Consider the following 23,900-nt stretch of genomic DNA (forward strand, 5'->3'; position numbering starts at 1 on the left):
GGCCGCTCTTGCATTTAATAAACCAAGTACATAGGCATGACTAGCCAGTTACTTCTCTGTTCTTTAGTCGGCACATGGTACCAAAGTGACATTCGTTCAGGTCAACACATACCGAGCATCTTGCTCGGGCCTGGGGTATGAGGAAACCAACACCCAACCCCTCGGTCTGATAGCTTTTATGTCCATTCATAGACTTATGCTCTTGCTGATAACCAACACGTGGCTTAGGATTATGTTTGACAAGGCTTGCCCCTGAGACTTCATGCTATAAAGTTGCCAGTTTTGCCAACTTGTCTTAAACGGTCAGAAAGTACTTCGTAAGAAGATGCTCGGCCTACTTGGTGATAGTCAAACCAGACCATCCCATGGTGGCTTATGTTGTAATTTGCTAATTGATCTTGTACCATGAAAGTAACGATTTAATTTCTAGACTGCAAACAAAAAAGAAATAATATTGTGGTCCTATATGTTGTAATTTGCTAATTTGAAGTTTGTTCTTTACTTTTCTTTTTCTCTGAAGCAGTAAGAGTACAATAGCCATGAATATCTATGTGTTGAAGTGTATGATCTCCCCTGCAAACTTGAGAAGGTTATCCAAAGCAGTTGGCGGGAATTTCCTGGCGAATAAGAAACAAACATCCGTACTCCTCCCATTGTATTCACATTTCCGACCAAAACCATTCCTCAGGTCACTCAAAAGCTCCGCCGTCACATTTTCGCTCTTGTACTCCGTCGGGTGTGGGCCACCCTTTTCCCAGTCAACCCAGGTCAACGTCCTATTTGCATTCTTTGCTCCAAATTTCATGTGCACAAACGTTGGCAAATAATGTTCATCTGCAAAACAGTAGTCTTTGCATTTCATGAACACTGGGAAGTATTTTCTGTCCGATACGAATTCAAGGGCAAGGTCTCGATCCGCTTGGAACCACTGTGACCCTTTTCGCCATTGATCGATTGTGATTCCCGGGTAGTCACTGAGTTCATACCGGCCGCGTCCCACTCCACTGGGATCGTCATAGACCTCGACGAAAGTTTGGGTGGAGTTCATGAGGTAGGAGTAGACAGTGGAGAAGTTGTAGAGGGGAATGCATGCTTCTGAGAGCAGAACAAAACGCTGGTTTGAGATGTCGAGAAGAGCATTCGCCAGGAGGCGGCGCTCTGCCTCGATCAAGCTCACCTTCCCCCATTCTACTTCCTGCAAATGGTACATGTTGTAGAACAGAAAATAGTAAGAAGAATTGGCTCCACCCATGTTTTGACATCTTATTATATGATTCATAGATTTCTGATTGTATGACGTTTAACTAAATTAATGATCTGACATGTAACCAATTGCACGGTTTTAGTCTTAGTGTGACTTATATGTAATTCAAAATGGGATCCCACATCTGTCTCACAAACAATTTAACGAGCATAGATAGTAATACAATTTTAAAAATTTGTGTGAAATATTGAAAGTTGGCGACTCCTTATGAAATTTAACATCAAACGCAGAGGGTGTAAAGGTAGGTAGTCAAAAATTAATTTACTTTTATGGTTTTATAGTCTGTGTGGTGAAACTTGAGTTACAATTTCAGTTCTGAAAAAAAAAATTTCAAAGAAATATAGCATTTACTTAGTGCAGACAATAGGGGAATAAAAACTGACCTGACTCGGAATTCTCCGGCCACGAAAAACTGGAGTTTCGGTGTACGATGAGTGATTGTAGGACGGACTTGAGTGCACATAAATTGAGTACAAACCTTGATGCCCTGCAAAGAACTTCTCCCAGAATGGTGCCAAAACAACAGGCCCCCTTGTCAAGAACATGAAAGCAATTTTTGGAACTAGATGGAATGGATATTCTGGAATCCGCGGAGTCATGGAAGCTCTCCACAGCAGTTCCGAATTGTTCATGTCGTGAAACGCCTTCGGTGGCTTCAGATAGTCCTTCAACCCTGTGCGGGGAGGACTTGACGAAGCGGATGTGTTGGTCGCAACAACGGATATTGTTGGGGAAGTTGCATTTGGCATTAGGGTTTTTGAAATATTGGATGGAGGAGGAGGTGACATGGGTGAGAAGGGGAACTGTGCGAATTGTAGCCTGCCAAATGAAAAGTCCTTGAGATTGCTATGTACAACTCCGAGGGTTAATCCGAAAACGAAGAGCAGGAAATGTGAGAGGAGATAGTGGTGGTGGCGTTGGAGATTGAAGGATTTTGGAAAAAAGCTTGGAGAGTTTGGATCTTGAGCCTTCATGTTTACGAAGAGATTAATTATAAACTAGTTATAATTAACCTCTGTTAATCATAAAAAATAAGACGATTAGCTTACAAAAGTTGGGATTAAGAAATCAAAGCAATCTGAAACATAAACATATCACATGCTATGAAGATTTGGCCTTGAAATTATCTGCTTTGAGGACTTTGTTGTTCACCATGGCAATTAGCATGGACCTGTTTGCAATGAAATAGTAAATACAATATCTTATGTTACTTTTGTATATGAGGTAAATAATGTAATGCTTTTTCTTGTTATATCAATTTTAAGGATTTGTTTTAACTATTTGAGATTAATGCACTAGAAAATACGGGAAAATAAAAGAAACGGAGATTTATTACCTTAGCTAAAATAGTTCGTATAAAATAAAATAAAAAATGGATTTCAAAAGATTTGATTAGCTTAGTCATTCCAATTCCAATATTGTTCAATGCCTAATTGTGGCCAAATTTTTTGGTTACATTCTTGTTTGATTTTATTTTTTTTAACATAACAGGAAAGTTTTTTTGCTTTTTCTTCATTTGGAAGATAAATACGATTGCTTGAGCTTCAAATAAAAATGACTTAAGGGCATAAGATGATTTAAGTCCATATATTCCATTATTCCAATGACATGTTTTGATTAGGATAGATGTGATTGTCCCCATCAGCCTATTTTTCTTAATTGCATGATGAACGCAAAGGGTTTTGTGGCAACGAAGGGCATCTCTAAACAAGTCAAGAAGTTTACATCAACAATAATAGTAAAAAAAGACGAGTCTAAGTATTTTCTAACCGAAATACCAATTTATGTGTAGCATGACGTGGATTGACATCAACAACTTAAAAAAATTGGGACTCTCCACCTACTATCTATCACCTCATTTTTTTGTATAATATTTTATAGGGGTGTGCTATCCACACATCTCTCTTTACTTATCACATATCCCTTGTTAATTTATGTCCGTTGATCTTCTTCAATTCATCCGATTTAATAGTTGAAAACTAAAAAAGTGTGAGAGAAGTAAAAAAGGATGTGTGGATATCACACCCCTATTTTATAATATTGATTGGGACTCTCCACCTACTTTGTGTCACCTCGTTTTTTTGTAAAATATTTTATAATGTTAGCTCGGTAATTGACGTGAAACTGTGAGACGATAGAGAGTCATGAAGAATCCCACTTTTAGAAATGATTCACGACTATAAACTCAAGACCTTCTGTTCAATTTCAGTCCACAATTCCATCAAATAGGCGCAAGACGCCGAAGCCTTTGAAATTGGGGTTCTTGGAGCAGTTTAACCCACCAACACCACTTTGCTTTCAAAATAAACAAAAATAAAAGTAGCTTACCAGAAATGTAAGAATGAAGTGATTTGGATTATAAACAGAAACAGGACCATTTTTATTTTCTACTCTACACTAAATCAATCTAATAATGAATATAAATTTGACAACAACTATGATCTTAGTCATCATAGATGAAAGTAGTTTCAAATATTCGTATGTCAAATCATTCTATCTGTTGAATCCCATGAGCTTCGGCGCAAACTTCAGCAGTCTCTCTAGTGTTTCAGGCCCAAACTTTCTAGCAAACAAGTAACAAACGTTGGATACTCTTCCATTGTATATACAAGAAGTCCCATTCCTCAAGCTATTCAAAACATCAACCGTCACATCTGTTCTAGTAAACTTGGCAGGGTGTGGGCCGCCCCTCGACCAGTCAACCCAGGTCAAACTCCTATTCGAATTCTTCTTCCCAAATTTCATGTTCACAAATGTTGGTAAGTAATGCTCGTCTGCGTAGCATGATCCCTTGCAGTAACTTTGGAACACCGGGAAGTATTTTCTATCCGAGACAACTTCAATGGCAAGGCTTCTGTCCATTTCAAACCATTGCGACCCTTTTCGCCATTGATTCAACCAGACTTGTGGATACATATTAAAACTGTACCTGCCACGCCCTACCGAGCTTGGATCATCATAGACTTGCACAAAAGTTTCGTTGGAGCGGATGACGTAATTGTAGACAGTGGAGAAGTTGTGGAGGGGAATGCATGACTCTGAGAGCAGAACGAACCGTTCGTTTGAGATGTCGAGAAGAGCATTCGCCAACAGGCGGCGCTCGGCCTCAATCATGTTCACATTTCCCCATTCTACTTCCTGCATAACATTAAGAATGTATAAAAATTAGTAAGAAGAACGATCTTGCCATTAATGAACATTCTGCCGGAAAAGGAAAATCATCGAGCGCTGTTACGTGCGCTTAGCAATGCCGTTTTGTTAATCTACTAGGCTGAATTAATGTGCCTAATTAAACAAATGGTCCATGTCATGCTCTTTGGATTAAGACATTTCGAAATCAAGTACGAATTAACCCATTACGGAAAGGTTTTCTACACATTAGGATGGTAATCGATCAAATCGGGTGATTAATTAAGAGAACTACGATGATTTGAAGGCATGAGCACCTAGACCAAATATGTGCATTCAAGTAGGTGGATTGTCTAAAACAGAGCAGGCGCTCTGTCAAGCATTCAATCTTATTTTGCCAACAAGGTTTGTAGTTTAAACATTTTAGTCAATCAACTTCAAACAATCATGTCATTGTTTAATGGATTCTTAATCTTTCATTCAAAACTAATGTTCCCTCCAAATCTCACCTTTGCGGCATCTAATTACTTACAGAATTGTTATTAGCACTCCAAAATTGTCATCAGATCACGGGATGCAGGATAGCTAACAAATAAATTTATGCAGGAAAAGTAACTGACCTGGCTAGGAATTCTTCTGCCATGAAAAACTGGAGTTTCCGGGTGCGATCCATTGTAAGATGGATTCGAGTGCACATAAATCGAGTACAAGCCTTGATGTCCCTTGAAGAACTTCTCCCACAACGGAGCCAAAAGAACAGGACCCTTTACCAAGAACAAGAAAGCAACCTTGGGAACACGGGGAAACGGATACTCGGAAATCCGAGGACTCATCGAAGCTCTCCACAGCAACTCCACATCGTCCATGTCGTGGAAAACCTCCGGCGGCTTTAGATACTCCTTCAATCCTATACGAGGAGGACGATAACTCTCGTTCGGTTGGACTGCTTTTACGTTCGGCATTAGGTTGTGCGGATTGGATGCAGATGTTGAGGTCGAGAAGGAGAATTGTGCTAATTGCAGACTGAAGGAAAAGTCTTTCATGTAGAAGCTGAGCACCATTCCGAGGGTCAGACCGCCGCCAAAGAGGAGGAAGTAGAAGAGGAGATTGAGGAGGTTGAGCTGGAAATTGAAGAGCTTTGAGAAGAAGTTTAAAGGGTTTTGATTTAGTACCTTCATTCTAACAAACAAAAATATTTACAAGAAAATATGATCAATGATACTGTTATGGCTTCAGAGAGTTGATCGAGAAGAAAAGGTCCAACCAAACTTATGGGAAGAAATCTGACCAATACCAAGTTAGATTGTAGGCTTCGAAATCCAGGAAAACTCCGGGACTTTGAAATATATATATATATATATATATATATATATATATATATATATATATAACTATCTTTTCTGGGATATTAACCGAAGAATCTGAATCGAAGTCTGAAACCAAAAGCAAATCACTTTGAACAAACCCAGAAAGAAGAAGGTTTTCGTGCCAGGAATTGAAGTACAAAGCAGACAGGGATGAAGAAGGGAGAAGTTAGAGAGAGAGAGAGAGAGAGAGAGGAGAGATCGGACTCCGTCTGGGTTAAATTTATGGGTTGGGGAAGGCTGGTAACCTATAAGGTCATATGAACTCATGACTTTGAAGCTTCTAGACCATGGCGACGAAGTAGGGGGTGCAGCTCTCCCATCTCAATCCGTCTAACAAATTTGGAATTTGAGTTTCAAGTAAACTCTCATTTTTTTATTATTGGAATTTATTTATTATTTTTGTTGGACAGAAACCTTTTATTTTATTAATCGTAATTAAGGTAAAAAAAAGTACAATAAGACTAGAAAAATCTATTTTTTTAGACTAAATTTTGTAAAATTAACATGGTTGTTGAAAATTATGGTATTTTCAACAACCATGTTAAGTTTAAATACTAATATCATGGTTTAGTGATATTCCTCTTCATTTGTAAGTCTTAGGTTCAATTCTTGTCAAAAGTAAAATTGAAAATCATTATTATGACAAGTTTATTGTAAAGCTTAACAAGTTTAGTGATATTCTCCATAATTAAATATTACCGTTTGTTGAAAATTAAAATTTTTTAAATTATTAATTAACGAATTTAGTTTACCTGAACCCAATTTATTTTAGTATTATAACTAGAATATTTAAGAAACCTAATCAGAATTGGTCAACAAGAAAAACCCAAAAGGAAAGTGAAAGACGGGAAGAGAGAAAAACAGTTCTTTTGTGTAAATTAAATATATTATATATAATTTAAAACAAATTATATATAAGGGAGCCGTCGTTTTACTGACGGTAACAGTAAAGAATTATGAAACGACGGAGGCGTTATTTTTGGGATTAATTGGACTTTGAATTACAATATTAAAAGCCGCCAATTAATAATTTTAATAAAAAGTATTAAGTAACAATAATAATAGTCCGCGTGAGAAACGCATCCTCTAGTTTCTCGACACGTTTTCGGTCGACCATTTAAACGCCCCCAGACTTTTGGCAACCATAAAACTCCAGATGGCATGGCCGGCGGTGTTTTTCCATTCCCATGCTATCTTTGACAATTTCAATCTCTCGAATTATTATTCTCTTTTCGGGAAAGAATTACCCGAAAATTCTATTATGCTAGAGTTAGGGTTTAAAATATCGATATAGGCCAAAATATTGATGGATATATCTCTATATCTTGATATGAATTGCTTTTGACATGGAAATTTGTAATGCAATGTATATACTAACTTATACAAATTTAGTCGAAATTAGTAAAAAAAATCTCACAAAAAAGTTCAAAATCTACTTTGGATTCCTACAAAATTTCTGTAGTGAATGAGAAATTTTGTCAATATTCATTAATTTCCTTATATCTCGCTGATGTAGGGTAAAGTTTTCGTTTTACCCATTTTCATATGGATCCTTGATTTTTCCGATATTTCAATTGAAATATCAACAATTTGTGGATGTGTTGAACACTGACTACAATATAGAACACTTATCAGATGAATCGGGATTCAAATATATCTGATAACTAAAGATCTCATGACTAAATTTTTTTATGTATGCTATATATCGGTGCACACTAAAAAGTCCAAAAAAATACTAATATATATATTAGAAAACATTATAAAAAGTTTCTCAGTTATTGTTGCACTGATTTTCGACGGTGAATTATATTCATTATCCATAATGGAATTGCTAAGGAGATTCGCTCAAAAGTGGGACACTCCGAACTCTCCACCATTCATGTTTTTGGCATAATTTCCATGTCAATATTATAAAATATTGGGAAAATTAGAATCCCCTATAGTTTTTCTATATCATTTAGATTAAATATCTTTGCCTTTTTAAAATTTGATTAAAATGCTTTGACCAATAGCCACCTCAAACTAAATGACATGTCATTATTATATTTTTTTTTAAATTAAAATAGTTTTTGAATTTATCTTTTTATCTGCGTAATCCACTTTTCCTTATTTAGTGGAGATATTAGTAATTAAACTGTATTTTCTCTTCTTCTAGATATGTTTTTTCGATCATAGTTTTTTTTTTTTTCAAATTTTTTTTTTGCGGTTTTTTTAAGTATAGTTATTGACAAATTATTATTAGGTACAATACATTACGTATATATTATCTGGAGGTACGTTTGAATTTACAAAAATCATTAATTGGTACGTTTATTTGCAATTTTGGTCCGTTTGATTTGATATATATTGTTAATATTGGTACATTATTTATATTTTGGTAGGTTTTATTTTGTACATATTGTGTATTGGTACGTTTATATTATTCTCAATCCTATTTTCTCTTAACATACTAAAAGAAAAACTTATTTCAGTACGTTTGATTTTGTGGGATTTAAAAATATTTTAAACTATTTTGGAAAGAAAATATCTTAAATCGTAGATAATTATTGCTAAATTGTAGCATTATTGTGAAAATAAATTGAATCTAACCATTTTCCTTTTTTTTTTCTTTTTTTTTTTACAATTATCTCTAACAGAGGAGAGTGTAATCAAAATGCTAGATTATAGGAAATTTGTTACAATACAATGTGCATATAGCACCAAAATATGACAAAAAAAAAGTTTAATCAAATCACTAAAAAGCAGGATGTTTGATCTATAAAATTCAAAACCGAAGCGCCTATATCAAAAGATCTCATCCCTAAAATATTATTAAAAAAATATAAAATGACAAAAAATCCATAAAGAATCATACTTTAAAAAATCTCCTTTTAAGTTTCTCTATCCAGAACTCAATTTTGTATATAATGTGAGCACTTTGTTTTGTTTGGTTTTAACCAAATTATAAGGGATTTAGATGCGGATCCCATCAATTTTTCTACCCTATCTTTTGCTCCTTTTGAGATACAGATAACAAGTGATGAGAGTGAGAAAACTGTGGATGATCCGTGCAACTAAATGAGCATCTGACAAGGCGCTTTGTCCCTGTTTTATTTTCTACACCAAAAAAAGGGGATCCGGTTTCTCTACCCTCCTAGTTTTCATACTCTCATTCTTTTGTATTTTGTACAGTCACGATTAAATCATGTAAATATTTTATATTAATTTTTTTATAAAAATAATAAGATATAAAATATTGATGTAACTTAATCGTAATCGTACAAATAAAAAAGAATAAAAATATAAGAGAACCGGAGGGCAAAGAAGCCAGATCCAAAAGAAGGTGCGAGGGTGTCGGGCTAGTAAAGATTTGGTCTCAACATTCCACAATGGACTGCTTACACATGTCTCGCCATCGTCAAATCATCGTTCGTATTTTCTTTTTGGTCGCAATTATTGTCCAGGGAAATGACAGAGAGCCTTTTCTCCGTCTCATATTTTTTTATAATATTTTATAACATTAAAAAGAAAATTATACCAAGAAAATATAATGTGACGAAGAATTCCATTTTTAAGAAAATCTTCTTAACATTTCTCTTATCGTTCATATACATGACTTTGTAAACCAAATAGTATACATACATTTTTTTTTTCAATTTTATTTGAGTAGGAATTAAGACATTTTTAATTAAGTGAAGACAAAATGTTACCCAACTAAACCTGTCATGTGGATTAACTTATGAATCAATAAGAAAAAAAGTGAAGTGACTTGTTAATAAGAAAAATAAACAGGAAAAAAGAAAACAGATTTAGGATTAGTTTAATATTGCTTTTAAAGTGACTCAAAGCATTTTTTTTCTAAATGTTTTTTGAACCAATCTTTAGTAAAAATGTAAGTAAATCCTATAAAAAAAACTTGAAGTGCTTCTTACAAGAAATACATAACTGGTGTTTCTTGCATGAAGCGCTTGAAGTGCTTTTGGAAATAAATTTTTTTTCTTCTAAAAACGGTCTCAATCATTTTAAAAATACTTTCAAACCAACCGTTACAAAAGCCTTCCCTATAATGGAATGGATGGAACGGGAATACTAACATGCATATATTTTCTTCATGGCAAAGAAAATTAATTTACCCAACTACTTGGTCGTGGTGGTGTACTCCAATTTCAGTTGGAAGGTAAAATTTGGTGTCCGTGGTCCTAAAGCAAAACAAACAAACGTAGAAGGACGAAGTCCTTGTCCATTCCGGTGGCTTATTAATCCATGGATGATAACTGTTTGCCAAACAAGTAAGCTGTTGAATGCAAGGGCAAGAGGAATCTGGGGAAGGCGGAGGCTCTTCTGCCAGTCTACGCACCTGTCTCTACTCCAATTGGCATTTTTTTTGGCAAAAGTAATCAACGAAGGTGGACAACAACAATATCCAATAGAAATTTATCTTTGTTTGTTGAGACGACATTGTTTGACTATTTTATTTACATGTACAATTTAACTTTACTAGATAAGCAAATATAACTCGTATAATCACAAAAAATGATATACGTACATATCATACTATGATTTATCTACAAAAAAAAAAAAAAAAAAGACTTATAACTTGTAGAAAGCCACCTATTTCTGCTAAGGGAAAAAAAAAAGAATAATGGTTTTTAATTATGGTCTCAATCATTTTTATATGACAAGGGGATGAAGCTAAAAGGTTAGCAAATATATTTAGAGAGAGAGAACCCATAGGTGGTCCAGTGGTTAGGGACAAATTTCAAGTTTGTATTTTATATGGTACTCTTGGATTTGATTCTTATTGTTGGTGAATCACACAATGGGAGACAAGAGAGGATAAAATCCCTATGTGAGTCTTTCTAACTCTTAAAATGGTGGACTACTGTGCCGAAGCTAGCTTGTCACTTTTTTAAGGAATGAAAAAAAAATACATTTAGGGAGAGAGGAGTGTAAGAAATTTCTGCCGTCACATGCATTACACATGTTCTATGATATATTTTTAGTACTATGTTATTGAGTCAAATCGTCCAGGAGAAACACGGAATTACAATTTCAATGTCTGCAAGCAAAGATTATCATACTTGTTTAGCTTGCAAGTTTCCTTGACATCCATACACCAACCAACATACTTCATACAAATGATTTTATATATATATATTATATTCTAGTTAGTTTTCTTTTATTTTAATTTTAAAATGCAATTTTCTAAACTATTTTAACTTATAGTTTAAAAAGAGATTCAAACTCAAGAGCAAAGTGATAAATATGCTGCTTTGGCCAACTGTCAACTGGTCTAACACACCTCTGCAATCTTAGTTGTTAAATCCAAACAGACGTGGAGCGATTCTGAGCAATAGGTCCAGTGTACTTGGATGAAACTTTCTTGCAAAGAGGTGGCAAATGGAACTCACGCCACCATTGTAAGTACAATTAAATCCATCTCTTAACCGATTGAGAAACTTTTCTGTCACATCTTTCCTCACAAACGTTGCAGGGTGCGAGCCACCTCTTGACCAATCAACCCAAGTAATGCTCCTGTTGGAGTTCATGCCAGCACCAACTTTAGTCACAAGAGTTGCCATGTAGTGCTCGTCCGTGTAGCAAGGAGGCAGGCAAAGGTCCTTAAATTTAGGGTAGTATGTCACGTCGGAAACTACCTCCACCGCAAGCTTCCGGTGAGCTTCAAACCACTGCGAGCCCTTCCGCCAGTCTGACAATGTCACGGTTGGAAACATTTGCGGGTTGTAACGCCCGCGACCAATGTGTCTTGGATCATCGAATGAGCTAACGAAAGTTTGGTTGGAGTTGATGAGGTACCTGTAGATTGTAGTGAAGTTGAAGAGGGGTATGCATGATTCAGAGAGCAAAACGAACCTCTCGTTTGAGAAATCGAGTAAGGCATTGGCTAATAGGCGCCTCTCTGCATCAACCATTGTTGCCTTTCCCCACTCAACTATCTGCAGAGTACAGTTTCATGAAGAAATTAATGAATTGCATGCCAAATCCCACTAATTACTGTTTAGTTTCCATCGTTAATGTGTCAAAATTTTAAAGAGACGGGCCAACAATCTACTGCTAGTCAAACCGAAAATGTCTCCAAATTGCATATTAAAACGAATCGTTATATATTGTTTTTCATTTGGTCAATTTTCCGACGTAAAAGTTGATGCATTCTTCAACATAAAGTTATGACCTTGCTTGGTATCCTGCGCTTGTAAAACACCGAGGACTCCGGTGGCTTGATCTTAAAGTCTGGTCTTGAATGGAGATAAACAGAGTAGAAGCCTTCATGTCCTCCGAAAAATCTTTCCCAAAGTGGCGCCAATGGCAATCGTCCCTTTGTTAGGAACATAAACGCCACCTTTTGTGTTCGGTTATACGGGTGCTCCATGACTTGTGGCACCATCGAAGCTCGCCAGAAGAGCTCCTCGTCACTCATGGAATGCCATAGATCCTTGGGAGCCAAGTAATCTTTCAATGTCGACCCTCTTGGACTTGAAATACTTATAGGCAGTAAGCCAGAAGACAAAGAAAAGTTGCACTGGCAATGATGTGTGTAGGAAGGCCGAGGTGAGAGTGGGGTGAATGTGTTGAGCTGAGGGACGATCAGATCTGAGCTTAGGAATTTCTTCGTGTGATCGTTAACAAAGATTCCGAAAAAGATAATGAATAAAATCATGGACAGAGAGAGGATGATAGTGATTTTGACATGAAAATGGCCTGCGGAAAGCTCTTTGACAACTACTGTGAGCTTCCCTTGCTTCATAACTCTATGTTTTTTGGGTCTGATTCTGAGCATGTGAAAAGTGAAAACTCAAAACAAGAAGCTAGATATATATGTAGGAGAGAGGCTTGTGCTCCTAGTACGCCAATGTAGCATCCTGAACAAATAACGCGATTCCATGTGTATTCATTTGGAATGTCACGGTAGTCGGTATAGGTAAATTTCTTGCGTTAAATAGGTCATCCATGTGAAATGGTGTGTAAGGGGAGTGTGCTGAGTGATACCGAGTGAGAAAAGGTCGGTGCCTGAGAAATGGGTAGGCCTAAAAGGCTAAAACGTTTGATTGGAGAGCGGAAGAGCACATGAGAAACACCATCACAGCCCTGACAAACGTTGTGACGGAGTACGGGGACATCAGTGGAAAGCACAGGGCAGAGTTCATCAATATCATGTGTCATAGGTTTCAGAAATATAGGTATTTTATACGTACATTAAGAGCGCGTATACACCAACGAATTGAAAGAAGTGTTTCAGTTTCGTCCTTTTAGGATAACTGGGGAACGTTTTTGCTTTTTTTGCTTTGAACGCAAGATAGAGTTAACAATCGTTTTCAAGGGAATTGGCAATTGACACCGAAAAGGAGCCTCGAGGAAACACTTGCATGGGACGAGCGTATACGCCCTGTGTTCATCTCACTCATCGAGCGGCCATGATGAGAGAGACAGAGAGGCGTATAAGCCCGTCCTACCAACCAAGGTTTTTCTCTGGGGTCAATCTGACTTCGATGAACGAATGTCACTGGTATCAAACAAAGAAAGAGTTGTACAATTTCGACATTAACAAACAGTACAGCGCGTTCCTGGGGACTTATCCTAGAAATAGATTTTAAAACAAGTCTTATCTGGGACTAAGCCTGTTTTTAAACATGTACAACACAACAGCAAAGCTAGCCACTGCCCCGGCAACAAGAACCTGAGATTTCCTTGGCTTCGAACAATTTAACCTGACAACACTACTTAAATATGCCCCAATCCATCGAGAGAAGAAGTGCAGCCTACAAGTTTTTTGAAACCTCTGAATCGAGAATTCCTGCACGAAGTAATGCAGCAAGCTTTTATAAGCCCCATGTGAGTTAATAATCAACACTGGAAACACTGTTTAACTCTTCGGTGCTAAAATTGATAAGGGTGCAACGATCAAATAACAAAAAAAGATCATCTTTCTGTAAGTAACATATCAGACCAGAAAAACGGATATGACATAATTCAATTCATAAAACATTTTAAGATTCTCTGTTTGGGCTCTGTATATTTCAAGGATTCAATTAAGCTGCAAACAATCAAATATCATTTCGGGCGAAACGTGCAAGTTTAGTTATCTAACCTAAAGGTAGTTTGTAAAAGGGCCAAAGAGAGAGCAGCTTCCTCGCTTGGGCTCATAATTTACCCACCTTGGCAGAGAATTCAGCCAAACTGCTATGGAAAGTTTCTAAAGAGAATCCCTGCACACCTTAAAGGGAATTGTTTGAATTTGAATTTAACATGAATATGCTTCAAGAACAATGCGTCTGAGGTTCACCCAAATCAACAACCAACGTGCATGCCAAAGTTGCATTGATGTTGGACCAAGTTAAAGATTACGTCATGAAATCAGGAAAATGTTACCTTTGGTAACTTATCTTGCTCGGCAAGATGATCCACATGAAGCCTCACATTAGATGCAGCAGGAATCCAAAATCTACGATCAACCTCTGAATATACAGTGGCAACTATGTCGAACAATGTTTCTGCTCCATTTTCTATCGCTTTCAAGACAGAACTTTCTCTAGCTCTGCGGTTCCTGAAAGGTAATACTCCTCTGTCTGAATACATCTAAAATAGTGACATGATAATACCATTCTGAATTCTAGTTTTTTGGCCAAGAACAGTGATGATGATTCTACCAACAGACAAAACGGGGGGAAAGGGAGAGAGAGTTTCATACTTGAGATATCCACAAAGCAAGTGCTTTGGCCACAGGTTAACTCTCCCATGCATGGGGACCAAGGCATGTGGGGAAAGCTCCATGAATTTGTAAGTTGATTCAAAGTAATCCTGCATTCGAAATTAAAAAAAAAAAAATGTTTATATGTATTTAATTATGACAACGGGAATAAGCTAAACCACCATAACATGTGGGATATACCATCAACCTCTGCTTCTAGAGAAAATTAACTTAAGTAATATACCATAGATAGAAACTTACAGTCATATTTCCCCCAGCAGTAACATCCAGTATAGCACTACCTTGACTGAAACAAACCAAAGTTTTTTTTAAGCAAAGCAGTCACAACAGGTAAAAATGTCTGACTAATAAAACCTAATTTCGAGAACCAAAACTGGTTACAAAAAAAAAAAAAAAAAAAAAAAAAAAAGGAAACTTTGAAGGAAAAGATGATAATTTTAATCCCTCAGATTCACAGGCAAGCTAGAAACATAAACCAACTGAGAAATACAAACAAGAAGGCACATATATTTTCTATTGCTGGTGTAAGTGTATAGCGCAAAGTTTGCAACATGTTTTCACAAGCAAGGGGCTGATCAAATCATAGGTTAGGGGTCTCATAAGTTCATAACAAAGCAGAATTCTCTTCTATCTTACCCCACGCAATGATCACCCACAATCAATGTGTGGGTACTGGCATGAAGCAGTGCCATATGCCCATCTGTATGCCCCTGAATTAAAGTCAATAAATAAATTAAATAAATATTATTTTCAAACTGCATAGTAGATTAACATCAGAGTTGTATCAAATAGAAAGACTAAATCAGTAAAACTCTATATCATTGGTCATAAATATGAAACCAAAACCTTCAGTATGCTTTTTTTTCCTAAAGAAAGCATAAAGCATTGGTGCTAATGTTACTGCCAGGATATCAGGATTACCAAACAGTTAATAACTCATTAGAATAATGGAAAAATAATAGGCTTAAAAATATCTGAGAACAAGTGGCTTTTACTGGTTAAACTCAGAGATTGAACTTCTGAGAGAAAAAAATGGGAATGTAGTGAGGTTCATCACACTATTGCAGTGCCTTTCATCAATGATTTTATTTTGAATAAGAAAGTCAAGTGAGAAGTACCGGAGAAAAAAGGGCAATCAATCGCTGACCACCAATGCAAATCTCTTCAGTTCCAGAAATTGCAGTGAACCCAAGAGACCAGTCATCTGTCATCATATAATACTATAAAATTAGGAAGTAAATTTTATAAGAAGACCTTAAGAAGAGCAGAACAAAGTACAAACAACCCAAAATAATAAAATAGTAAACTAGAAGGTAATAGCAACTCATATCCCTAATTTCATAAGAAGGATCCATCTTCCATCTTACTAAATGATTATCAGTCATTCTACGTTTTTACTATAAAAACTTTACTGATGTACAATCCAAAATTATAAAAGAGGACAGACACTAGGATATCAAGCGTTTTGAAATAAAGGTCTTTCCTCTTCATCTAAAGTTAGTTTCAAAATGACCTCATCTAGAAATCACAGTAAACTGTGGTACAATCACAAAATTGAGCTAAGATCCTTATTTCTAGACTTCTCAGTCACTGGAAAGACAAGATGCTAAGATAACAACCTTTTCCAATGCGTCGCATGGTATTTTCATGTGCTAATAAAGTAGCATCAGGATTGCAATGCTGAATAACTGAAAGACCTGGAAACATCAATAAGACCAAAAGTCTACATGTCAATTTAATTTAACCAAACGCAAAAGTTAAATAAACATATGATATTATATTTTTTCTAGTTTTACAAAAGCTTACCATCCACATGATCCTGATGGTGATGCGTAACAAAGACAACTAACTTTCTTGGCAATGAAGTTACAATTTGTGCAAGCTGAATGTATAAAGTATAAAATAAGTTACCAAGACCTACAAAAAATAGCTAAAACTAAACCATACTACAGAGGCAGCAGAGCAAACCAGCATGTCATACCTCTTCATGGAATTCAGACCGGCACCCAGGATCCACTATCAATGCATCTCCACAAGCAATAAAATCATTCTTCCCAGATTCATTTGAAGCATTTTTGGGTGCAAAAACAACCAGGTTTGTTGTATAAAAAGGTTTTGCTGTCCTGCTTCCCATAGGTACAAGCACAACACCAGGAGGGTACTCCTGCAATCACAACAATCTTTACTCCGCGGGAACACAATAATACAATGCGTATAATGGAAATAAAGAAGGGGTTTAATAAGACCGAAAACACACGGCAAACCTGGTAAGGTAAGGTGGATGGAATGTTCATCCTTCGTGATTGCTCAGATTCATTTAGAAGACCTGCAACTATCAATGGCCCCACACGAACACTGCTTGGTTTCACTTCAACAAGCCAGCTTAGACAACTCGGGACAGACATCCATTTACACGATTCTGCATATGTACATTTAACATAAGCTGCATATATCTCACCAAAATATCACATCCATTACCATTTTATAATTCATACAAAATACATTTACTTAGTAAATTAAACAAAGTTCGAAAAGGGAAAACAAAGAACTGCTAAAGTGACAGTGATATGAGCAAACCTTGTAAATTTTGCTCCGGTGCTACCAATTTTCCCCTAATGAACACCGAGTTAATGGGCGGACCGGGTCCAAACTGACCTTCCTCCACGTACTTGAACAACCTCCAATCTCCACCGTCAGCTGCCTTAAACCCTACTTGTTCCAGAACCTACTAAATCAATACTCATAAGTACATAAACCCTAAACCCAAAATTTACAATTCGACGATTGAAACCACTAGATACCTGGTTGAGAGCAGAATCGAAATCGAATTTTTCCAAATCGATCTTCCCCGACAACGATTCTGCGCCTGCCACTGCAATCGAGGGCTTCGATTGTCCTTCTAGAAGGTTCAATTGGGAGGAGGGCAAGTCCCAGAGATCGGAATCGACGTACGAGTCGTACTCTTCGTCGTCGAACTTCGGCGGTCGCGTCTGTTTCACGAGGAGGAATTCGGCGTCGTTTTGAGGATTCTCGAGAATCACAGCGAGCTTCCGGTGCGCTGCCATTGCTAAGATTTGGAAGAATGAGACGGAAAGGTTGATGAAGAGAAGAGTGCGAGGGTTAGGGTTTTCAATTCGCAGAGTGGTTGTACCAAACGGCGGCACAACCGTAACGGCATTTTAATGCGGGAACAGTGACGTTGATGTGACCGTTCATGGCGGTTTTAGTCGTTGAAGTAGGGATGGGGATTGTCTGTCCCTCATCTCCTCCTTATCCTTTTCTATTTCTATTTGAATGCTTAAATCATATCAATATTTTATGTTGATTTTTTTATAAATAAAATAAGATAAAAAGTAATATGAATATAAAATACTGATGTGATTTAATCGTGACTGCTCAAATAGGAAGGGATAAGAAGAGGATGATAAGTCAGACAATCTCATCCGTTGAAGTAGCCGCGCGTTGGTGTTTTTTTTTTTGTTTCAACCGAATTTAGCTAAGCCCACTTTTAGATTGGGTTGCTTCTCGGGGCTTGACACGCCCCACTTCGCATGCGGCTTTCATAAACAGGCCTCCTCACTCCTCACTGTCCTCACCCATTTGAGATTGTTTATATAATCAACTAGCAATTATACGCATGCAATGTATGTGTTTATTAAAATTTTGAAAAGAAAATTCACCAAGAAAGAAAATATAAAATGATTGCTAAAACTTTTTGGTGACAACTTTCAAATAATTTTTTTGTCGCTAAAGAGGTTATTCATATTTTTAACGACTTTTTTTGGATAACTATTACGTCACTAAAAGTTTATTTTAATTAGAAGAAAAACAAGGAAGAGAAAATAGTGGCCACTTATATGGTTACCTAATGTGATGCTTTGAAAAAAACAATAACATTATTTTGTGTCCATAACTTTTATTTTTCTTTGGTTGTGTTGACAGAGTTAATTTGGTCTTTTCACCATCTTTAGTTGACAAAGAGCGTTTTGTTAATAGGTAGTTTAGATAAGAACTTATGCTTATAAGCGTTTTTATTGCGAGTGTAACTACATTTTATACTATTTAAGTTTACGGTGGTTTTCTAAATAGGTCATTAAATTTTAATTTTCTCACAACACGATGTAATGTTTTGAAATCATATCAATTTATCTCTTATGACTATTTAACCTTCTTATCATATGTTAAATTGATGACACAATATAAAAGTTATTTGTAAGTTGAAGTGGAAGTCACACATGCGCCACATGGACCAAAAGTAGTCCTTATGAAGATTTGGCTTATCCTTAATCTATGCCTCATATATATCCCCAAAACGACAACCAATTGCATAGTTTGGTCATAATAGTGCTGGGACTGAGTTAATAGAATTTGCAGAAATGTCAGATGTGTTCATATTTTGATGGCGTACGTGGTCTGTATCCAAAATCCAAGGAGTGGGTTAATAGATAAACACTCATGATTTGTGTTGATGGTGGGAAAGGAAAGGTGGTCAAAGATTATGAACCAAACTATTTAATCAAAAGTTAACCTAACCATATATAGTGCGACCAAATATATCTGAAAACAATAAACTTTTTCCATGCATACTGCACTACATATATATATATCATTGAGTATGAGTGGTGCAGGAGCTAGCAGGGGGTTTCCAGGGAAGATGGGAGAGCACTTTGCACACGACAGACACGCGAAAGTCGAAAGACACAGATGATAAGGTTCGAAGCTTCTCCCACTAACCTTAAAATTGACTCATGACTGTATATTTAATTTACTAAAAAGGCAGGTGTACGTGGATGCCATTGGAGGGTAATGCAGATATGCAGATGGTGGACCCATTACTACTGAAGAAAGATATCAACACTCTCTGAGGTTTCCTAGCCACTGTTGGGTAATCTGCATATAAATACGCTCACTTATAATTTACATGGCCACCTGGACGTTAATTAAGAAAGATACATGCTTAATTTTGGTTAGAAAAAATTTTAAAACAAAAAAAATGAGAAAGGAAGCTTTTATCTTAAAAAAAGAAGATATAGTTTAGTAGTAATGGTGGGTTATCCACAAAGTGATTTGAATTTACAAATGAAGAGTGTGTGCCGAACATAAGCACTACACGCTCTTCCCAAATTATTTAATCCTCCACTCATCCACTTGTGCGTGGGAGTGGAATCAACCGTGTTCAGATTTTGTCCTTAATTAATTATATGTTTAATCTGATTTGTATGCTTAATCTCAATTGTATGCGTACTTACGAGTTCGATATGAATTGAATTTGACATGAAGATCTTTGGATATACTATGGATATATGTATAGCTGAATAGCTGCATGATCAACGTAGAATATACTTTGAAATTTTTTGCAGTATCAGAAATGTATATACACACATATACGTACTCTTACTGACCTACGTACTTACGTTATTTGGGTTGTTCTATTGCGCCGAAATTCCTTTACTTATTAGTTACTGGGTGTTGTTGATCGCTGGTCATCCTAGTACGAAGTATAAAATCGTCATGAATTTTACCTATACATAACAGTTGAAAGAGAACAAAGAAAAAATTAGCTAGTAAACTGATGGCTAATTATGTACGTAATTAAAAGAAGTCTAAGTATTTCTTTGCCCTAGATTGGTTGAATTTCTGAATGGAAATAGATTATCACCTAAGCATATGCTCAAGATCCTATTGACCCACACACAAAGATCGTTGGATGAAAATTCAACGACTACAATTATTATAACTTTAAAAGAATCATCATATTTATATATGTTGAATTTTCATCCAACAGTGAGGTCAGTAGGATCCTGAGCAGATGCTCAGGAGAGAATCCATTTCCTTTCTGAATAATCCAGTTTACTGACCAATTGATATGGGCCAATGAAATCAGCACAGCTGTCCCTTTAATTCTTCATTAAACTTTTGCTATATTAAGAACCAAACATAGCAGTCAGCCTTTATCTTGTTTGCCAGACATATGCTATCGTGCTATCCGACCACGTCATCTCCCTCACCAAAATACTACCAGCTTTCCATCCCACTCCTATCCCAAGCTATCATCCTCTCCCACCACCCCCCCAAGCCTATCCCACCCATATTCAGCCCACCCAACCCTCCTTCAATCTGAATTTTTTTCCAAATTTGGTTTAATTTTCCGTTTGAAATCCCACCCATATACCAGCCTTCCATCCCATTATCCCAAGCCACCATCCTCCCCCACCCATGCAGCGAGATTGCCCCGACGAAAGCTGGGAGGATTTCAAATTGGGGTTTCTCGGTTAAGGACTCGATGTCGGCTTAGCGAGTGAGCTTGAAGCTTGCATATGATGCCGGAGCCGACGAGGCCACGGGATTGGGTTGATGGAGGTTGGAGGAGGATAGGACTTGTCCAGATCTGCCATGGCAGGGGTAATGGGAGGAAGAAGAGGGTTGTTTGCTTCTTAACATATCAAAAGTTTAATAAAGAATTAAAGGGACAGCTGTGTTGATTTTATTGGCCAATGTCACCTGGTTAGTAAATTAGATAACCCTCAGCGAGTAACCAAATATTATTCTTCTTAAATTTGCCTTCACCAACTACTTATAGTTTATTCATGCTAAAAGTCCTGATAAAAACATTATGAAATAGGCAAAGGGAATTAATTATTTTATTTATAAGGGAAAATTAATTTGTTATATGCATTGGCTGATAAATGTATTTTATGTGGAACTAGTGAAGGCTCCTAATCAATTATCGAAGGTTGAAAAGGGGTATGACTGATAACCACTGATTCAAAGCCACAAGTACATCTTTGACATTTAGAGGCTCATGATGGTAAATGGTTGTAAGAAGGGAAATAATTTGTTATATGCTTAAGCTTAATATTGATAGTTGTAAGAAGGGAAATAATAACTTTATTTGAGCAGGTGGTGTTTTAAGAGATCATGATGGTAAATGGATTTCTGTATTACCAATTTGGGCACATGTAAGATTCTTATTGATGAGCTATGGGGACTTAATTTGTTTGGGCTTACAATTGGCACGAAGATTACGGATTCGTAAACTATTAGTAGAATCAGACTTTGCACTCACAGTTCATTTGGTGTTGCAAGCTGCTGGTGACAATCATCATTTAGGTCCTCTTGTTTTGGGCCTGGCATGTCAAGAGTTGCTTTCAAGATCTTGGCAATGCGATGTTCGACATGTCTATGGAGAAAAGAATTTTGTGGTGAACAGTTTAGCAAACTATAGTCTTGATTTAGATTTAGGCAATTTTTTACTTTGACAATCCTCCTTGTTCAGTTAGTTTTGTTTATGAGAATCGACTTGAAATGTCCCAATCTAGATTTATTATTGATTAATTTTGTTTGGGCTCTTACTTTTAGAGCAGTTCCAGCGTGGGAACCCTTCCCCCAGGCAATACACTATGCTATCCACCCGGTGAACAGTAACTGCCATACAGTAACTGCCTTTTGCATCTCCACCGTTGCACTTCAATAGCCCTGGCAATAGGCAATAAAATATTAGCATTTTTTTTATTTATAAAATAATTTTATTTGTAATTTTATTTGTATTTTTTATTCAACTAATTAATCTATGCCGTTGGATTTAAAAAAATTTGAATTCCAACACTCCAGATTGTGTCATGTGTCACAACGGTAACATTTCTGATTTTTAAAACTGTTTTTTATTTTTTATTTATTTATAAAGGCTAATAATATCAACCACTGAGATCGAACGGACCGTGGAAAGCCACGTGGCTTCCCAACGGTAACAATTTTCAATGGGTCACGGGCCCCAATTCCTGAAATCCTGTCGGCCCACGCTCCCATACGCGCGCTTGAGGGCCACGCGCCTGACAGAAAAAATAAAAAAAGTGGATGACGTCTGGGTGACGTCAGCCGTGCGTCATAAAGCCCTCGGGCTCTCGGGCTGGCAACTCATGCCAGGCCCCTCCCTTGGGCGGGGCCTGTCCCTTGGGCTGCCACACGGTGGACTCTCTCACTCGGGCTCTACAGCCCTGTTCACCAGCCCTTCCCCCGAGCACCAGCCAACGCTGGAACTGCTCTTAACCCCATTTTGTCCAAAAAAAAAAAAAGGTTGTGAGTCTCACTCATCCATGTCAAATACAAGGTTTGAAACAATAATAAGATTAAGATAATTGCTAATATTCCACGGACCATGCATGACTAGCTGTAATACAATGTCCCTGTCCTCAACAACCATGCAACCACAGATCATCCTGCGCTGCGTGATATTATAATATATGACCTTGGAATAAATACCTTCGTATAAACTATAAACTATAAAATAGTTGTCTGTACAGATAGAGAGACTTGATTAGACTACGTTATTTATGCATATACCGTGACATTTCGAACTAACAATTATTATTACAATCTCACACGTCGGCATATCCTGGTGCAAAGAGTCAGAACTCAAAGTGAATACGGCGGTACATCAAATTGATACGTGCAAATTAATAGCCCGTCGTACCAAATATGCTGTCAACTTACAAGTCATAAGATTCTGCATTATCTAGTCACTGACCAGTTATTGCATGCCATCGACAGGTCCTCCTGCATATGCTTCCTTCTTACTTTAGCTCTCTTTGTCGATCTACGAAGTGTTGCGAGTAGGCATACGAATATTACCATATCAAGCCCCTAAAATTAACTAATTCTATGTAATAATGATGAGCAACTTATATAGAACGAGTTTATCGTTATGATAAATTTTTGATTTGAGAAATAATGTTATGATAATAAAAAATTACTCATGACACTTTGTTAGTGAACTGAAATGCTCTGATAAACCGTGAACTCAATTCATATAAATCCTTATCACATTAATCTCACCACGAGTAATATGCTAGCCTATCACGTTAAAGTTTCCAAAAGGGAAAAAAAAAGAAAGAAATAGAATGGTTTGTTTTCTTATTTTCTACAACTTTAGTTACTGTTCATACGTGAACATGCACGTCGTAGTCGGTCGGTGGCATAATGCATCGTAGCCACCGGTTCTGTTCGGGTAGTAGGTTAATTTGGAATCTCCAAAGCCATGGGAGAAGAATATCTGAACGTACACGGAACTTGTAACAACACGGGCTTGTCACGTGCCACCCAAACATTGGCACGTCCTCCATTTCCGCCTTAAATATCTTAATTTCAATTAATACTAATTTTTTTTGTAATAAAATCTCACAGCTATTGAATTATGCCAATAATCTCTACTAATTAATAAAATATTCATTGTCAACCAAAATTTCATGAAGTTACCAGTTTAACCTTCTAATATTTAAAATAGAACATAATAAGAAATATAAGGTAGAAATGTAATTTCACATAATCAAATTTTGCTGTTTTTTTCTTCAAAGTCTCATCTACATGTAATCCTAACATATCTCTAATTATAAAAAAAAAATAAAAAACTTCCCACTCCCACGTTCCTCTCTCGTTC

The 23,900-nt window shown here is 36.6% G+C and overlaps 4 protein-coding genes across 7 annotated transcripts; all 4 read right to left on the bottom strand.

Annotated features, from left to right (window-relative positions):
- Positions 1–517: 517 nt before the first annotated feature.
- Positions 518–2,314, bottom strand: LOC137730675 (glycosyltransferase BC10-like). The gene is made up of 2 exons (XM_068469642.2): positions 1,648–2,314; positions 518–1,195 (listed from the first exon to the last, which is right to left on the bottom strand). Exons 1-2 carry the CDS (start codon positions 2,236–2,238, stop codon positions 548–550), a joined length of 1,239 nt encoding a protein of 412 aa, XP_068325743.1. The 5' UTR covers positions 2,239–2,314; the 3' UTR covers positions 518–547.
- A 1,284-nt stretch (positions 2,315–3,598) lies between these two features.
- Positions 3,599–5,738, bottom strand: LOC137732138 (glycosyltransferase BC10). Its single transcript, XM_068471438.2, has 2 exons — positions 5,014–5,738; positions 3,599–4,402 (listed from the first exon to the last, which is right to left on the bottom strand). The coding sequence occupies exons 1-2, from the start codon at positions 5,569–5,571 to the stop codon at positions 3,758–3,760; spliced, it is 1,203 nt and encodes a 400-aa protein (XP_068327539.1). The 5' UTR covers positions 5,572–5,738; the 3' UTR covers positions 3,599–3,757.
- A 5,313-nt stretch (positions 5,739–11,051) lies between these two features.
- On the bottom strand, positions 11,052–12,626 carry LOC137731268 (glycosyltransferase BC10-like). The gene is made up of 2 exons (XM_068470367.2): positions 11,933–12,626; positions 11,052–11,696 (listed from the first exon to the last, which is right to left on the bottom strand). Exons 1-2 carry the CDS (start codon positions 12,536–12,538, stop codon positions 11,052–11,054), a joined length of 1,251 nt encoding a protein of 416 aa, XP_068326468.2. The 5' UTR covers positions 12,539–12,626.
- A 617-nt stretch (positions 12,627–13,243) lies between these two features.
- On the bottom strand, positions 13,244–17,777 carry LOC137731316 (uncharacterized). 4 transcript variants are annotated; one of them, XR_015957782.1, is made up of 13 exons: positions 17,269–17,774; positions 17,045–17,192; positions 16,732–16,886; positions 16,449–16,631; positions 16,274–16,349; positions 16,087–16,164; positions 15,586–15,671; positions 15,104–15,177; positions 14,708–14,753; positions 14,447–14,556; positions 14,128–14,302; positions 13,847–13,964; positions 13,244–13,552 (listed from the first exon to the last, which is right to left on the bottom strand). XR_015957782.1 is itself a non-coding variant. In XM_068470416.2 (12 exons), the coding sequence occupies exons 1-12, from the start codon at positions 17,530–17,532 to the stop codon at positions 13,361–13,363; spliced, it is 1,587 nt and encodes a 528-aa protein (XP_068326517.1). In that variant the 5' UTR covers positions 17,533–17,777; the 3' UTR covers positions 13,244–13,360. The 4 variants fall into 4 exon arrangements, 2 of the variants coding, with proteins under 2 accessions (XP_068326517.1, XP_088543869.1); XR_015957783.1 differs by having other exon boundaries at positions 13,847–13,972; XM_068470416.2 differs by lacking the exon at positions 13,847–13,964 and having other exon boundaries at positions 17,269–17,777.
- Positions 17,778–23,900: the final 6,123 nt, after the last annotated feature.

The sequence above is a fragment of the Pyrus communis genome, chromosome 16 (assembly GCF_041283825.1).
Source record: "Pyrus communis isolate YQ-2024b chromosome 16, ASM4128382v1, whole genome shotgun sequence".
Lineage (NCBI taxonomy): Eukaryota > Viridiplantae > Streptophyta > Magnoliopsida > Rosales > Rosaceae > Pyrus > Pyrus communis.

What these genes read in the sequence shown, in the direction of transcription:
- LOC137731268 (XM_068470367.2), bottom strand. Translation starts at nt 12,538, where the DNA reads ATGCTCAGAATCAGACCCAAAAAACATAGAGTTATGAAGCAAGGGAAG. An exon ending in AGCGCAGGATACCAAGCAAG is followed by an intron (nt 11,697 to 11,932) that starts GTCATAACTTTA and finishes TGTACTCTGCAG; the next exon opens with ATAGTTGAGTGGGGAAAGGC.
- LOC137732138 (XM_068471438.2), bottom strand. Translation starts at nt 5,571, where the DNA reads ATGAAGGTACTAAATCAAAACCCTTTAAACTTCTTCTCAAAGCTCTTC. An exon ending in GCAGAAGAATTCCTAGCCAG is followed by an intron (nt 4,403 to 5,013) that starts GTCAGTTACTTT and finishes AATGTTATGCAG; the next exon opens with GAAGTAGAATGGGGAAATGT.
- LOC137730675 (XM_068469642.2), bottom strand. Translation starts at nt 2,238, where the DNA reads ATGAAGGCTCAAGATCCAAACTCTCCAAGCTTTTTTCCAAAATCCTTC. An exon ending in GCCGGAGAATTCCGAGTCAG is followed by an intron (nt 1,196 to 1,647) that starts GTCAGTTTTTAT and finishes TACCATTTGCAG; the next exon opens with GAAGTAGAATGGGGGAAGGT.
- LOC137731316 (XM_068470416.2), bottom strand. Translation starts at nt 17,532, where the DNA reads ATGGCAGCGCACCGGAAGCTCGCTGTGATTCTCGAGAATCCTCAAAAC. An exon ending in CATGCGACGCATTGGAAAAG is followed by an intron (nt 15,672 to 16,086) that starts GTTGTTATCTTA and finishes ATATGATGACAG; the next exon opens with ATGACTGGTCTCTTGGGTTC. An exon ending in TGATTGCCCTTTTTTCTCCG is followed by an intron (nt 15,178 to 15,585) that starts GTACTTCTCACT and finishes ACTTTAATTCAG; the next exon opens with GGGCATACAGATGGGCATAT.